This window comes from Moschus berezovskii, chromosome 15 (assembly GCF_049115385.1).
Source record: "Moschus berezovskii isolate FMDL1 chromosome 15, NW_MosBer_1.0, whole genome shotgun sequence".
Taxonomy (NCBI): domain Eukaryota; kingdom Metazoa; phylum Chordata; class Mammalia; order Artiodactyla; family Moschidae; genus Moschus; species Moschus berezovskii.
The window spans coordinates 58,306,334-58,320,939 of record NC_142474.1 but is presented as its reverse complement, the minus strand read 5'-3'; the positions used below and the strand labels follow the sequence as shown (position 1 = coordinate 58,320,939).

The 14,606-nt window shown below is 38.6% G+C and overlaps 1 protein-coding gene across 1 annotated transcript in view; it reads left to right on the top strand.

Moving 5' to 3' along the window:
- Positions 1-14,606, top strand: part of MYO3A (myosin IIIA) — a 177,660-nt gene that overhangs the window by 99,677 nt on the left and 63,377 nt on the right. Inside the window, exons 17-19 of the mRNA XM_055428556.2 lie at positions 5,860-5,986; positions 11,115-11,325; positions 13,238-13,385. Coding sequence (XP_055284531.2) covers positions 5,860-5,986; positions 11,115-11,325; positions 13,238-13,385 — 486 coding nt within the window. The remainder of the gene's footprint in view (positions 1-5,859; positions 5,987-11,114; positions 11,326-13,237; positions 13,386-14,606) is intronic.

The following is a 14,606-nucleotide window of genomic DNA, read 5'->3' as shown; positions in this document are numbered from 1 at the left end:
CTGAAGTTCAGTTCAGTTCAGTTCAGTTGCTCAGTTGTGTCCGACTCTTTGCGACCCCATGAATCACAGCACGCCAGGCCTCCCTGTCCATCACTGACTCCCAGAGTTCACTCAAACTCACGTCCATCAAGTCGGTGATGCCATCCAGCCATCTCACTCTCTGTCGTCCCCTTCTCCTCCTGCCCCTAATCTTTCCCAGCATCAGAGTCTTTTCCAGTGAGTCAGCTGTTCGCATGAGGTGGCCGAAGTATTGGAGTTTCAGCTTTAGCATCAGTCCTTCCAATGAACACCCAGGATTGATCTCCTTTAGAATGAACTGGTTGGATCTCCTTGCTGTCCAAATGACTCTCAAGAGTCTTCTCCAGCACCACAGTTCAAAAGCATCATTTCTTTGGCGATCAGCTTTCTTCACAGTCCAACTCATATCCATACGTGACCACTGGAAAAACCATAGCCTTGACTAGACGGACCTTAGTTGGCAAAGTAATGTCTCTGCTTTTTAATATACTATCTAGGTTGGTCATAACTTTGCTTCCAAGGAGTAAGCGTCTTTTAATTTCATGGCTGCAATCAGCATCCGCAGTGATTTTGGATCCCAAAAAAATAAAGTCTGACACTGTTTCCACTGTTTCCCCATCTATTTCCCATGAAGTGATGGGACCAGATGCCATGATCTTTGTTTTCCGAATGTTGAGCTTCAAGCCAACCTTTTCACTCTCCTCTTTCACTTTCATCAAGAGGCTTTTTAGTTCCTAGCAGCTTACTGTTTGTTGTGTTTATTCAGTTCTGTGATAAGAAGAATACTTCACTATGAATGCGAATCAGGCTTATGAACTCTTGCAGGATAGTAGTGTGCAATTTGTTGGATTTTAGTTTCATTTTCATAAATGACACTCCTACAACTTGAAACTGTTCATGTATCTGCTTAAGAATTTTACTGAAATTTCTTGTGTTATCAAATCTCTACTAAGAGCCTGAGCTAAAAATAATACCTAATTCTTTTCCAAAAATTTGGAAAGTTTTATCAGCAGGATATAAAATGTAGAGATGCTGATGGAAGTGAAATGTGATGAGAATCATTCAAATTATGTGCAGTGATATTATTGAATCTAATTTTGTAGCATGTTTATCAGGAACTGCTGACTCCCTTCTGAAATAGAAGGCTGTCAACAGTAACCTTTCATCCATTTGATACATTTGCTCACCCCCAAGTACCCACTCCAGTGTTCTTGCCTGGAGAATCCCAGGGATGGCAGTCTGGTGGGCTGCCATCTATGGAGTCACACAGAGTCAGGCACGACTGAAGCAACTTAGCAGCAGCAGCAGCAAGTAGTTACTTTAGAGCTGTACCTGGGGACTTCCCTGGCCATCCAGTAGTTAAGACTTCACTTTCCAATGCCAAGGGTGTGGGTTCCATCCCTCATTGGGAATCTAAGCTCTTACATGCCTTGAGGCCAAAGAACCAAAAGATAAAACAGAAACAATATTGTAACAAATTAAATAAAGACTTTTCAGTTCAGTTCAGTCGCTCAGTCGTGTCTGACTCTCTGCGACCCCATGAATCACAGCACGCCAGGCCTCCCTGTCCATCACCAACTAAATGGCCCATATCAAAAAAATCTAAACAAACAAAAAAACCCCCGCTGTACCTGTTCTTTGCATAGGGCAAAGTTTGCTGCTAAGTGCGTTTTCTCAAATGCGGAGCCTCTTCTGTTGGCAGCTCTGATGACAGATAGTTCCCCAGTCTTGACTTCTTTTGGAAAGTCTTTGACTCCACCTTGGCTATCCTAGCTGTAGGCCTGAAGGGAAGTATTTTTAAGAACCTTGACCTTAAGGAATGGGATGTGATCTCTGCCAACTTGATGAGGTTGGAGAAGGACACATGAATGGCTTTTCTTTTCCTAATTTGAAATTAGGGCCTTCTCTTCAGAAGAGGTTTAGGTAAACCAGGATAATCCTTCTCCATCAGGAAATGTTTCAAATTTTAGAGTTAATTTTTCTGGTGTGGCCTTTCTCCATAACCAAGAGGAATTCAGGTGTGATGGGGGTGGGGTGGGGGGGTAGGGAAGGGAACTCCCTACCAGGGTGCTTTTACAGCCCCAGAATTTAGAGTCCCTCTATCCGACCGGTCCATTCTAAAGGAGATCAGTCCTGGGTGTTAACTGGAAGGACTGATGCTAAAGCTGAAACTCCAATACTTTAGCCACCTCATGCGAAGAGTTGACTCGCTGGAAAAGACTCTGATGCTGGGAGGGATTGGGGGAAGGAGGAGAAGGGGATGACAGAGAGTGACATGGCTGGATAGCATCACCGACTCGATGGACGTGAGTTTGAGTGTACTCCGGGAGTTGGTGATGGACAGGGAGGCCTGGCGTGCTGTGATTCATGGGGTCGCAAAGAGTTGGACACGACTGAGCGACTGAACTGAACTGATCTGAGTTCTGAAATACTTTGCTTCTGTGTTTCTAGGTGAATGAGCCTGTTGTGGGAAGGAGTGGGTGAGAGCTGTAGGAGCCTTAGGGGACCTGGAAGGCTGTTTTCAGGATCAACCAAGGAGAAATGGCTCCTCTGGGGACCAGAGAAGTATCATTACCATGACTTTCCCAAAGAATTTTCAGTTTTTTCGAGAAGATTAATAGCTAAATGGACAAGAGGAAAACATACTGTAGACTCATTGACAAGCTAGAGTTGAATGCATCCTTAGGTAAATACTTGACACTCAGGAAACCTTGGGCTGAAGTTGAATAACTTTTTGGTTTGGAAGTAGAGGCTCCAGCTCAGCCATATTTATTTTGGATAATTTATTCTTTCCAAAGATTCATGGACCTTGCCTGGAACTTTGGATGTCCACTCTATAAACTGCAGCGCAAATCAGGAAACTGGTTCTGTGGTGTCCAGGCAGAAAGGAGGTGATTGGAGACTTTCTCTCTGTAGATGCATTCAGTAGCTTTTAGGCTATGAAATGGAAAAAAGATTTCATTTTTAAGATTTCTGAGGGTTTGTAGGGAAGCTTGCTGACTTTGCTCTTAGCTGTAATGTGTTAAAATGAAGAACTTTCTACGGATGCGACAGATGCATGGTTCTTAAAGGACCGGTGCATAAATCTCATTCTACTCTACGCTCACAAAAGAAAAATAAAGAAGGAAGGGTGGAGTAGGAGAATAAGCAGAAGTAGCAGCCAAGGTTAACAGAGTGATTAGATTAATATATAAGGACAGGACAGTTTGCTTGATCAGTTACAGCCTTTGCTGGAGATTTGGGACAAAATGATGAGGACAGAATGGAGTTGAACAACTGAGAGAAAGATTATAGAACTCACTGTGGATATCTCATGTGAAGAGTGGTGTGGTTTGTGCCGTTTTGTATCCATGAAATCTGGGTAGTAGACATCATATGACACTAAAATCTGTGCTGTCAACCTTACCTGACTACCTTTGGGAAACAATACTAATCTGACCTGAACATTTGGAGTTAGAAGTGATCTGATAAACACATTTCCTAATAAAATAGACATTTTTGTTACTAGTGAAACTAGTGTGTTTATAGGTGGTTCAGGTCTGGGAGAGAAAGCCCCTGACTGGGAAGACATGAATTTCAGCCATTTTCCAAGTGACATATGGCTGCCACCCAGAGATTTCAGACAAGCCATGAGAGACATTCCAGGTGATTCCACATGCCCACCCTGCTCCAGACTTAATCCAATTCTTTGTGACCCCATGGACTGTAGCCTGCCAGGCTCCTCTATCCATGGGATTATTCAGGCAGGAATACTGAAGTGGGTTGCCATTTCTTCCTCCAAGAGATCTTCCTCACCCAGGGATCGAACCTGCATCTCTTGTGTTTCTTGAATTGGCAGTCAGGTTCTTTACTGCTAGCTCCACCTGGGATGCCCCTTCTAGCTCCACCTGGGATGCCCCTTCCCTCTCCTTAACCTCCCCAGAACTGTGCCATCACCCACAGCTTGTAAGTATGGAGACAAGTTAATTTAAGCCCTAGGGGGTATCCTGGCTCTTAAGGCAGAAGAGGATGCAGTTAAAAATAAAGAAAAAAAGCATTGTCCACTCTTGTCTCCAGTCATTGGTCATAATATGAATGTAGCAAGTGGCCAATGCCCCTTTGGACTGTGGTCTGGCTCTGCTGCTTGCCTGGTTAGGGGGAAACAGAAGAGGTTAACTGGATCTCAGAGCATCCTCCAGACTGGAAGCATGTCGTCCACCCAGCAGTCAGCTTCTGCCGCCAACCCAGAGCTGGGCTTCTTTGTAGCACTCTTTCCTGCTTTGCATCATCAGAGGAACTTATCTTTTACCAGTTCCTTCCCCCAGAGGTTGCTATCTTAGAAGCAGGGTATCAGTTTTAATTGGTTTGTTGGTTTGTTTACTTCCAAGTCCAAGTCATTAGAGGCAGTGTTTCTGTTATATTTGCCTCAACTGCTTTCTGTTGCCTGGCAGAGCAACGTTTAGTCACATTACAGGGAAACTAGTCTAGCAGTCAGCGTCTAGTGACAAATATAATTCATTTATGTAAAACTGCAGGTTTCAGCTTAAACATAGTCAGTGTTTATTGAATATCCAAACACACAGCTTAGGAGGAAGGAAAGCATAACATCCGTTTCTGGAGCTGAAGCACAATTACTGCTAAATATTTTTGAAGATTTTTAGTCCAGTTCAAGGTGACCCTCCTAGAAGGTCCTGGTCTCCCACCTAGAAGCACAGCCTCCAGGAGTTAACAAGACAGACTGTCCTGGATGGGACAGAGTGGAATTAAACTGAGTGGGTGTTCACTTCCTTTTTATCCCACTCCTGATTTTTTTTTATGTCCTCTCACTGGCTTTTTTGGATGTGTCCTTTGTCCATAGCCGCTTCAACTTCATCTTGAACAGAGGCAACTTGCAAAATAAAATTAAATGGCTTGATTTTCATATCCTCTAAACACGACTTGCTACCTCTCACAGTTTTGGTGACTCTCCAATAGAGAGAATGTCTCTCTCTCGCTGTTTCTTTCTCTCCCTGTCCTCATCTTTCTCTGATTGGTGTTGACAGCACCCATGGTGTTTGTGTCCCTTTAAATATCCCTGGGATTTAGTTTACTTGTACATTTGAGATTCAGCACACGCCAGGCAAATTGACAGGCAAATCAAAATAAAATATTCTCTAAAAATAGCACAAATTAGAAAACTCTAAAACTTTTAAAAACACGTGATTCCCTAAGCTATTTTCTTGCCATAGCTTTAAAATAAATGATTAGTAGTTTTATGAGTCAACTCATTTAGAGGCAGTTTTTATCGTGTCATGACAGGAATTTTATTTGTCTCCCTTTGCACAGAGTCATATGTCTTTTGTCGAAGATTAGAATGCCTTTTTTCCCCCTGCTTTAATTTTCCTTATTTTTTTTATGACAGTCTAAAACCACAATATAGTACATTTTCTTTGGATTATCAGTTGTGGCTTCCACTAAGACCAAATGATATTTGTGAAGTAAATTTTAAAATATTTTAAAGCATCACACAAAGTGGTGAATTTCTATGAAACATTTTATTTTTAAAAATTGGTTTTAGTCAGAATGGTGGGGGTGCATAAAAGTCCCTTTTAGTTAGTCATTTCATAATAATTTGAAAACAATAATTTGGTACCTAGTTGTCTTCATTCAACATGTATAAAAAGTTACAGTTCTTGAATATCGTAATTCAGCCAGCATTGATGATTTGAATAGAATGAGAGGACCAGTTCGGCATCATTGTCCGTGGGATGACCTTGTTATGCTGGAGCCTGAAGATTCTTCCCTGATTTGTCTGCAGCCACAGTCACTGCTTTGCTTTTCTCAAGGTGAGAGAGCTGCTAACCTTTCCATGCTGTATTTCAGCAACTTGGAAGTATATACAGTATACTGGCTGCAATCTTGAATGTTGGAAACATTGAATTTTCTTCTGTGGCAACTGAACACCAGATTGACAAGAGCCACATTTCGAATCATGCAGCTCTGGAGAACTGTGAGTTTTATTATCTTCCATTCAAAACTGAACTCCTGAAAAACGTCTGATGACATAGTGAGAGTCACATCGGGGCAGTTGTACATTTATGGAATCCTAAAAAAGAATACTCAGATTCAATTTGCATCAAGTGAAGTTTTCAAAGTCCACTGTTTAAAACAGATCTTTCATCTTGGGTTGGTTCATTTTGGAGTCATTTTCTATGCAAGAAAAGTACATCATGATATTTGCTGCATATCAACTTATATTGACTGAGTTTAATGAATTATTTCAGTAATTTAAAGTTTCTCACTGATACCGTCCTGTGGAAAACTTTTTTTTTTAGAATATACCCTATTTTTATTTTTAATATTGGCATATGCCCCACAATTCCAGATCTGTTAAAGTTTCACTTGTAACCTGGGAAAATGATATAAAATTTAACTTACAGTAAGTCCCCTACATATGAACAAGTTCCATTCCAAGAGTACTTTTGTAAGTGCATTCTATTCATAAGTCCATCAAAGTTAGCTTCAGTTCAGTTCAGTTCAGTCGCTCAGTCATGTCCGACTCTTTGCAACCCCATGAATCACAGCACGCCAGGCCTCCCTGTCCATCACCAACTCCCAGAGTTCACTCAAAGTCGTGTCCATCGAGTCGGTGATGCCATCCAGCCATCTCACTCACTGTCGTCCCCTTCTCCTCCTGCCCCCAATTTTTTCCAGTGAGTCAGCTCGTCGCATGAGGTGGCCAGAGTATTGGAGTTTCAGCTTTAGTATCAGTCCTTCCAATGAACACCTGGGATTGATCTCCTTTAGGATGGACTGGTTGGATCTCCTTGCAGTCCAAGGGACTCTCAAGAGTCTTCTCCAGTACCACAGTTCAAAAGCATCAATTCTTCGGCGATCAGCCTTCTTCACAGTCCAACTCTCACATCCATACATGACCACGGGAAAAACCATAGCCTTGACTAGACGGACCTTTGTTGGCTTTTTAATATACTATCTAGGTCGGTCATAACTTTCCTTCCAAGGAGTAAGCGTCTTTTTAATTTCATGGCTGCAATCAGCATCCGCAGTGATTTTGGAGCCCCCAAAAATAAAGTCTGACACTGTTTCCACTGTTTCTCCATCTGTTTCCCATGAAGTGATGGGACCAGATGCCACGATCTTAGTTTTCTGAATGTTGAGCTTCAAGCCAACTTTTTCACTCTCCTCTTTCACTTTCATTAAGAGGCTTTTGAGTTCCTCTTCACTTTCTGCCATAAGGGTGGTTTCATCTGCATATCTGAGGTTATTGATATTTCTCCCAGCAATCTTGATTCCAGCTTGTGCTTCTTTCAGCCCAGCGTTCCTCATGATGTACTCTGCATATAAGTTAAATAAGCAGGGTGACAATATACAACCTTGACGTACTCCTTTTTCTATTTGGAACCAGTCTGTTGTTCCATGTCCAGTTCTAACTGTTGCTTCCTGACCTGCATACATTTAACACAGTTAGCTATATAGTTCTGTACTGTAATAGATTTGTAAAACTTTTTACACAAATAGCACATACAAGCAAGCAAAAAATAAAACACTTTAAATCTTACAGTACTACGGTATCTTGAAAAATACAGCAGTACGGTACAGGAAGCATACAGGGGTTGGCATTAAGTGAACAGGCAAGTAGAGTTACTGACTGGAGAAGGGAGATGAAGTGGGAGGTGGTAGAGATGAAGGATCATCAGCAATAGGAGATGGAGGGCAAGCTGCAATTTCACCCATGCCTGACGTTGATGGCACAGGTTCTGGTTCCTTGCTGGAATCAGATGCAAGCTCCCATCTTTGAAAGCTTGCAACTTGAAAGTTCATATGTACGGGACTTACTGTATATATATATTTCTGATTTATACTTACTTATGAACAGAATGAGATGTTTTAGGGTGATTTCAGAGAGCCGAATGCCAAACCACCCTGGTCTGAACCTGTCCACAGATCTCTATCATCTTCATCCTACTGAGTGTCTGGAACCAGCTGGGTAATAACAGCAGATGTGTCTGAGGTTGGCATGTATAACCTGTTCTGACTTTTCCTATATAAAGAAAACTTAATTGGCCCATACAATATTAGGTTATCAGAAGTGGAAGGAGTAGCCAGAAAATACCATGATAAAATTCAAACCTCATTGCCTGATCATATTTAGATGACTTATCAGCACCAACAGAATGAGCTTCAATAAAGCTATGATATAGATATAAGTCCATGAATTACCACCAGACTGAGCAATGATTTTGATGATTGACAACCTATTTTTGTATAGCAGGAGACAGTCATATGGGTCACAAAAGGTTAATATTAATATAAGTTAAAATTAATTAAACCACTTTCTGAAACAACCACTCATGCTGCTGCTGCTGCTGCTGCTGAGTCACTTCAGTCGTGTCCGACTCTGTGTGACCCCATAGATGGAAGCCCACCAGGCTCCCCCGTCCCTGGGATTCTCCAGGCAAGAACACTGGAGTGGGTTGCCATTTCATTCTCCAATGTGTGAAAGGGAAAAGTGAAAGTAAAGTTGCTCAGTCGTGTCCGACCCCTAGCGACCCCACGGACTGCAGCCTACCAGGCTCCTCCATCCATGGGATTTTCTAGGCAAGAGTACTGGAGTGGCTTGCCATTGCCTTCTCCAACCACTCATGAGAAACAGAAATTTTACTAATTTACATGAAAATAATTTGTAGTTAAAGATGCAAGGAATTACCTGCAAATGAAGGCTGTGGCTCTGGATGGTTTACAGGTGCATGGTTTCAATCAGGCACCAGTTTTGTCCTTTCTTTCCTGTAACTCTCTCCCAAATATGGCCTCTCCTTTTTATCTCTGTCATCATTATTCTCATCCAAGACATATCACCTCTCACCCGAACTGAATGAGCACCCAGTGGTTCATTCCCCCTTAATTCTTGAACTTTTCCAGGCTGTTGTTCACAGTTCATTCAGGAATCACTTACCACATATATTCGTGGGATCTCTCTCAGTCTCCCTCTCCTGCTCCTTGCCCCTCTCCTTCCCCACCCCATCTTCCCACTTGTACTTCTTGATTAGCTTCTCATTTCCTCTGGATGAAGACCATCAAGATGAGAACTTTGCCTTACAGGGTGTTCTACTTGGCAGTGTATCCCCAGGTAAAATGCCTGGCATGCAGTAGGTGCTCAATAGATACACATGTCAAATGAATGAATAATGGGGGAGTAGAAATAGACATGCATACCAGTCAAAGTAGGAGACGTTAATCAGAAACAGAGCTAAGTAGAATTACCAGAAAAGGCATTACAAATCACGAGGGAATCAGTGGTGTAGGAACAGGCAACTGGCTGACCATTTGAAAGACGAGGGTTTTGAACCCTTCTCATATACCACATACAAAGGGAATTCCAAATGTGTATCAATATAAATGCAAATAAGTAAATATATAAGTGTACAGGACAAAATGCATTTATATAATCCTGAGATGAGAAAAGACTTGAAGGACTTCATGTGAGAAGATCACATGTAAGTTTTAAGTAAATATTTGACTACATAAAAATTAAAAGTTTCACCCTAAAAGCAGGAAAATAAATTGCAATGCAGATGAAAAAATGAAGAAAAATACTTGCAATGTATATATCAAAGCATTATTCTCTTTTGACTTATAAATTGGTTAGGAAGAGATGAATATGTCAATGAAAAAAGAGGCAGTTAACAAAATAAGAACAAGTCACTAATAAAAATATGAAAAGAAGAAAGTATTCAGCTTTTCCAGGAACCAAATACAAATTGAAAGAAGAAAACATTATTTTTAAAAATAATAATCTGTGGAGTCTGTGATCTTGAATTGAAATTATTTATCTTTCATTTAACTGATGGGAGTATAGTTGGTTCAGAGTTTTTGAAGAGCAATAGTGTATCTCAACACTATATATATGTTGATATATATATATACTCTGAACCAACTGCTAAATTTAGGCAATTTATGCTAAGAAAGTAATACAAGACAGGAACACAGATTCATGCCCCAAGTATGTATCCTCACATTGTTTACAATTGTGACCATATGGAAGCAGCCTAAATATCCATCAGTTTTTAAATTGATACATTAAGATGTATGTCAGAATATTATGCAGCAAAATAAAATGATGCTAGCAAATACTATCCAACAAAATTGGAAATGCTTAAGATAGTAAAATAAAATGTATGTGCAGAACAGTGGCAATAAACATGCCCCAAAGGAAAGAAACACAGAATGTACCTTCTTTGAAGGTAGGGATTTCTGCATTGAGCCAGTATTACTTATACAATGTGAAAAAAATATTTTGTTTAAATAAGGCTCAACAATTTTAGCCACGTAGTCAAGAAATATCTTTTCCCAAGTGCTAAAAGTAAATTTAAAATATTCAAAATATTTTAAAAGGAGAACAACTGATTGGAGAAATTAGCCTATCTGTCACGTAATAGTTTGGTTAAGGATGTTTATTATATTAAAAATGAGTTTTGTTCACTGAGTTTATTATTCATTTAAAAGTTCTCTGATATTTCATTATCATTAAGTATTAAATATTCAGGTAGCAAGTTTTAACAAACTTTAGTCATTGACATATATAACTGATAAGTAGTATGATAAAAATGTATGAATGTTAAGATATTTTATGCTCCTTTGTTTCTATATTGTAAATGTTACTTAAAAGACATTTGTTTGCATATATCCCTCAAGTCTAGGTAACCTTACAATTAATTTCTGTATTTTGAAAATGTGTCTGTATAATCACATTCAAATGATACAGAAGTTTTCATTATATTTTTAAGTTATTTAACATAACTTAGTGAAATTATGTTTGACATAACCTAAACAACCACTGGCTTGTGCAGTTGGTTGCTCTGTCAGTTGATTTGTTTTGGGTAGTGCTATGTTATACAGCAGCCTGCAACCAACCAGTCAAGATAAGTGGACAAAGATAATCAAGAAGAGACATAGAACTCTTATTGAATAGGAGCTTCTTTTTATATTATAAAACACTCACATGCTTATTTTGTATCATTTAAAGAAGGTGAATTAAGACATTTTCATTCTCTGGGAACTGACTTCATTGTCATAAAGTATTCTAATAATACCTCTGTTTATTTTTTATTTATTTTTAGCTGCTTCTTTGCTTTGCATTCAAGTAGATGAGCTGCAAGAAGCTCTCACCTCCCACTGCGTGGTCACTAGAGGAGAAACCATCATACGACCCAACACCGTAGAGAAGGCTACTGACGTCAGAGACGCAATGGCTAAAACTTTATACGGCCGCTTATTTAGTTGGATAGTCAACTGCATTAATAGCTTACTGAAGCATGAGGCATCACCCAGGTAAAAATCTTCATAGAACATGCTCCCCAAATGTCATGTGATGTAAATCTGCTTTCTAATTTACTGATTTTTCTATGAGTTCCTTTGAAGATGTTTCTAACTAGTATCATTTAATTATTAAAGTTATATATCTAGTAGATCTGCTTTATTTCCTAATGATACCACTTCACTGCACTATGTGGCTGTAAAACTTTTAGAACTGCTGGAACGAAAACTAGCAATGTGAATAAACATAATAGAAAGTGATTTTTTTAGTGTGACTTTTTAAAATTTTATTTTTATTTATTTATTTACTTTAATAATAATATAAAAAAAAACCTGGACTGGCGATTCATTTCACAATAATATACATGTTTCAATGCCATTCTCCCAAATCATCCCACCCTCACCCTTTCACCCAGAATCCTAAAGACTGTTCTATGTATCTGTGTCTCTTTTGCTGTCTCGTATACAGGGTTATCATTACCATGTTTCTCAATTCCATATATAGTGTGACTTCTTACTATCATTTTACATGTTCTTTTAATTAGAAGGTGTACTGTGAAGCGTATATACCATTTTATACTTGCAGAGAATGTCTGTTCAGTAGTTCTTTGTGTTGAGGGGTTGAATTAAATCTTCAAGGCAAAAGAAAGCTGTCTTTTCTTTTTTATTTATTATATTATCTTATTTATTTATATTTTGGCTGAACTGCATGGCATGTGGGATCTTTGTTGCCCAACCAGACATTGAACCTGAGCCCCCCTGCACTGGAAGTGCAGAGTCTTAACCAGTAGACTACCAGGAAAGTCCTGGAAAACTACTATTCATATTTTAACCCAGCAAGGGTACATATGACCTCCAATGAAATTTGGTTCAGAAATGCTCTAGGTAAACTGGTAAGTGGCAAAGTACAAGCAGTAGTATTATGTGACCATAACCGATGTAAAATATAAGGTAAGTCTATGACCTGTCTATACACCAGGGATTATGCAGAGATATATCTTTACATTTACATGCACAGCTTTATTCTGTAAATCATACAATCTTTAGAAATTGGTATGTGAAGAACAAGATGGATTTCTACCTTAAGGTCGTCTCATTCGCACCTGCTTGCTATGCATAAAAGACCATTTTATACACATTTCAGGCCTGCAGTTCATTGTCATTTTTCTGTTATAATACACACCACACCATATCATTCAAACTGTTCAAGGGACTTAAGAACATGGAGGAATAACATTCTTGACTATCTGTCCCTCAAAATCAGTGAACAGAGATAAACTTTGTGAAGGAGCAGGGGAAAGAAGGCATCTGGAATATTGAATTGTAAAATAGTATTTAATTGTATTTTAAAGTATTGTATTATAAAATAAATTAATATATATTTATAACTTTCTCCAGGTTACTGTGTGTTCTGTATTAAAAATGACAAGTGAATAATTCAGAAACAAATAACCATTCTTTAAGTAAAATATTTTTAGCAGGACATTTTAATTGTCCTAAAATGAGAGACAAATGCTCTTTCACAGAGTTTTTGCTTTTCTGGTATGGCTTTTATTGAACATTGTCATGCTGTATTCTGAGTGCTTGGTAGGTTTTCCCTGTGATTCATGACTTCACTCGGGGCTGTGATTTTTTTGTTTATAAACCTATAGGGCAAAAAGGTTATTTTTTTTAAGTATTCAAGATAGTATGGAAATAGTTTCTGAAGTACAGGGAAAATATTGTACTGTCTGCATCTTAAAATGAATGCTACCTACTTTATATTCTATGGAGTGAAACTTTTTAAGTTAAGAAAATTTTCACTCTGTGTTCTAATAATATATAGTTTCTTAGCTAAATCACAAAAGTGACTCAGAGATACCCTGCTTTCAATTACCTCCTAAGAAAGTAAATAAAAGCTCAAAATAATACCTTTTTAATTTTCCAGTGGCAGTGGTGATGAACTAAGCATTGGCATTCTGGATATATTTGGTTTTGAAAATTTCAAAAAAAATTCCTTTGAGCAGCTGTGCATTAACATTGCAAATGAACAAATTCAGTTTTATTTCAACCAACACGTGTTCGCCTGGGAACAGGTGAGTTGAGATGCTTTGTTATATATAGTATACATGCATGCAGTGTGTGTGTTCTGTGGAGAATTGTACTATGAAGTGGAATCTAAATCATAGATTTAAAGCCTGGAATATTTAGGAGACTACAAAAAGATTTCCTTTGCTCCATGCTCCTAGTAAAAATAAAAACAAGCTAAAAAACTGGTATGCATTTAGTGTGTCTTGATATGTGATGTTGAATGTGCTCCACCAAAATCACTGAACTCTTCTCCAAACCTTAGCATATCTGAGCCCTTGCAAACAAAGGAAATTTGGAAATTTCAGTAAGCAGATGTGTCTAGGGATTTCTTTCTGTAGACTGCAAAGCTGAAATTCTGTTTGGAATTTAAATACCCACCTAAAATGCATTAAACTTCAAAATTCTGGTTGCTAAGCAACAGAACACAAGATAATGGATTTGATGTAAACGCCATGAGATGGTAATTTTGTCAGAGTACAATAAGTAATTTATGATTCAGCTTCAAAAATCAGAGTGTTACTTGAACTGCATTTGGCAAAACTGTAGTATTAAAATTATTTAATCAAGCCTAAAAGAAATAGTCACATTTTATATCATTTAGCATGTCATTTTTCCTTTAAGTAATATTATATTGTTGTGTGTTTACTGTTATATGGTTATGTGTTCAACTTAAAATTGAAATTTTTGCTTAAATTTGAAATAAACTAGAGGTACATGGATTTTTTTTTTTATTCAAAATACTTAGCTCTATTGCAAATTTACTTTGAAATCACATTTTGAAAACAGTGGTTGCACAAAAAATGTTTAGATTGTGACATTTCTTGGGGCTGAGTTTCTCCACTGTTTACCTGAAACTGCCCTAATATTAATCGGCTCTACCCCAATACAAAATAAAAGTTTTTTTTTTAATAAAAAGGGCAAGAATTTAAGATTTTATCTGTATTTGCATAGGTCTCATATGAACAAGTTCAGTTTGAAATGGAAATTAGGATATCCATAGGGTGTTTGAGGCCTCCCTTGTGGCTCAGCTGATAAAAGAATCCACCTGCAATGTGGGAGACCTGGGTTCCATCCCTGGGTTGGGAAATTCCCCTGGAGAAGGGAAAGGCTACCCACTCCAGTATTCTGGCCTGGAGAATTTCATGGGCTGTATAGTCCATGGAATCACAAAGAGTCAGACATGACTGAGTGACTTTCATTTCATTCATTCATCCACCCCAGATTCT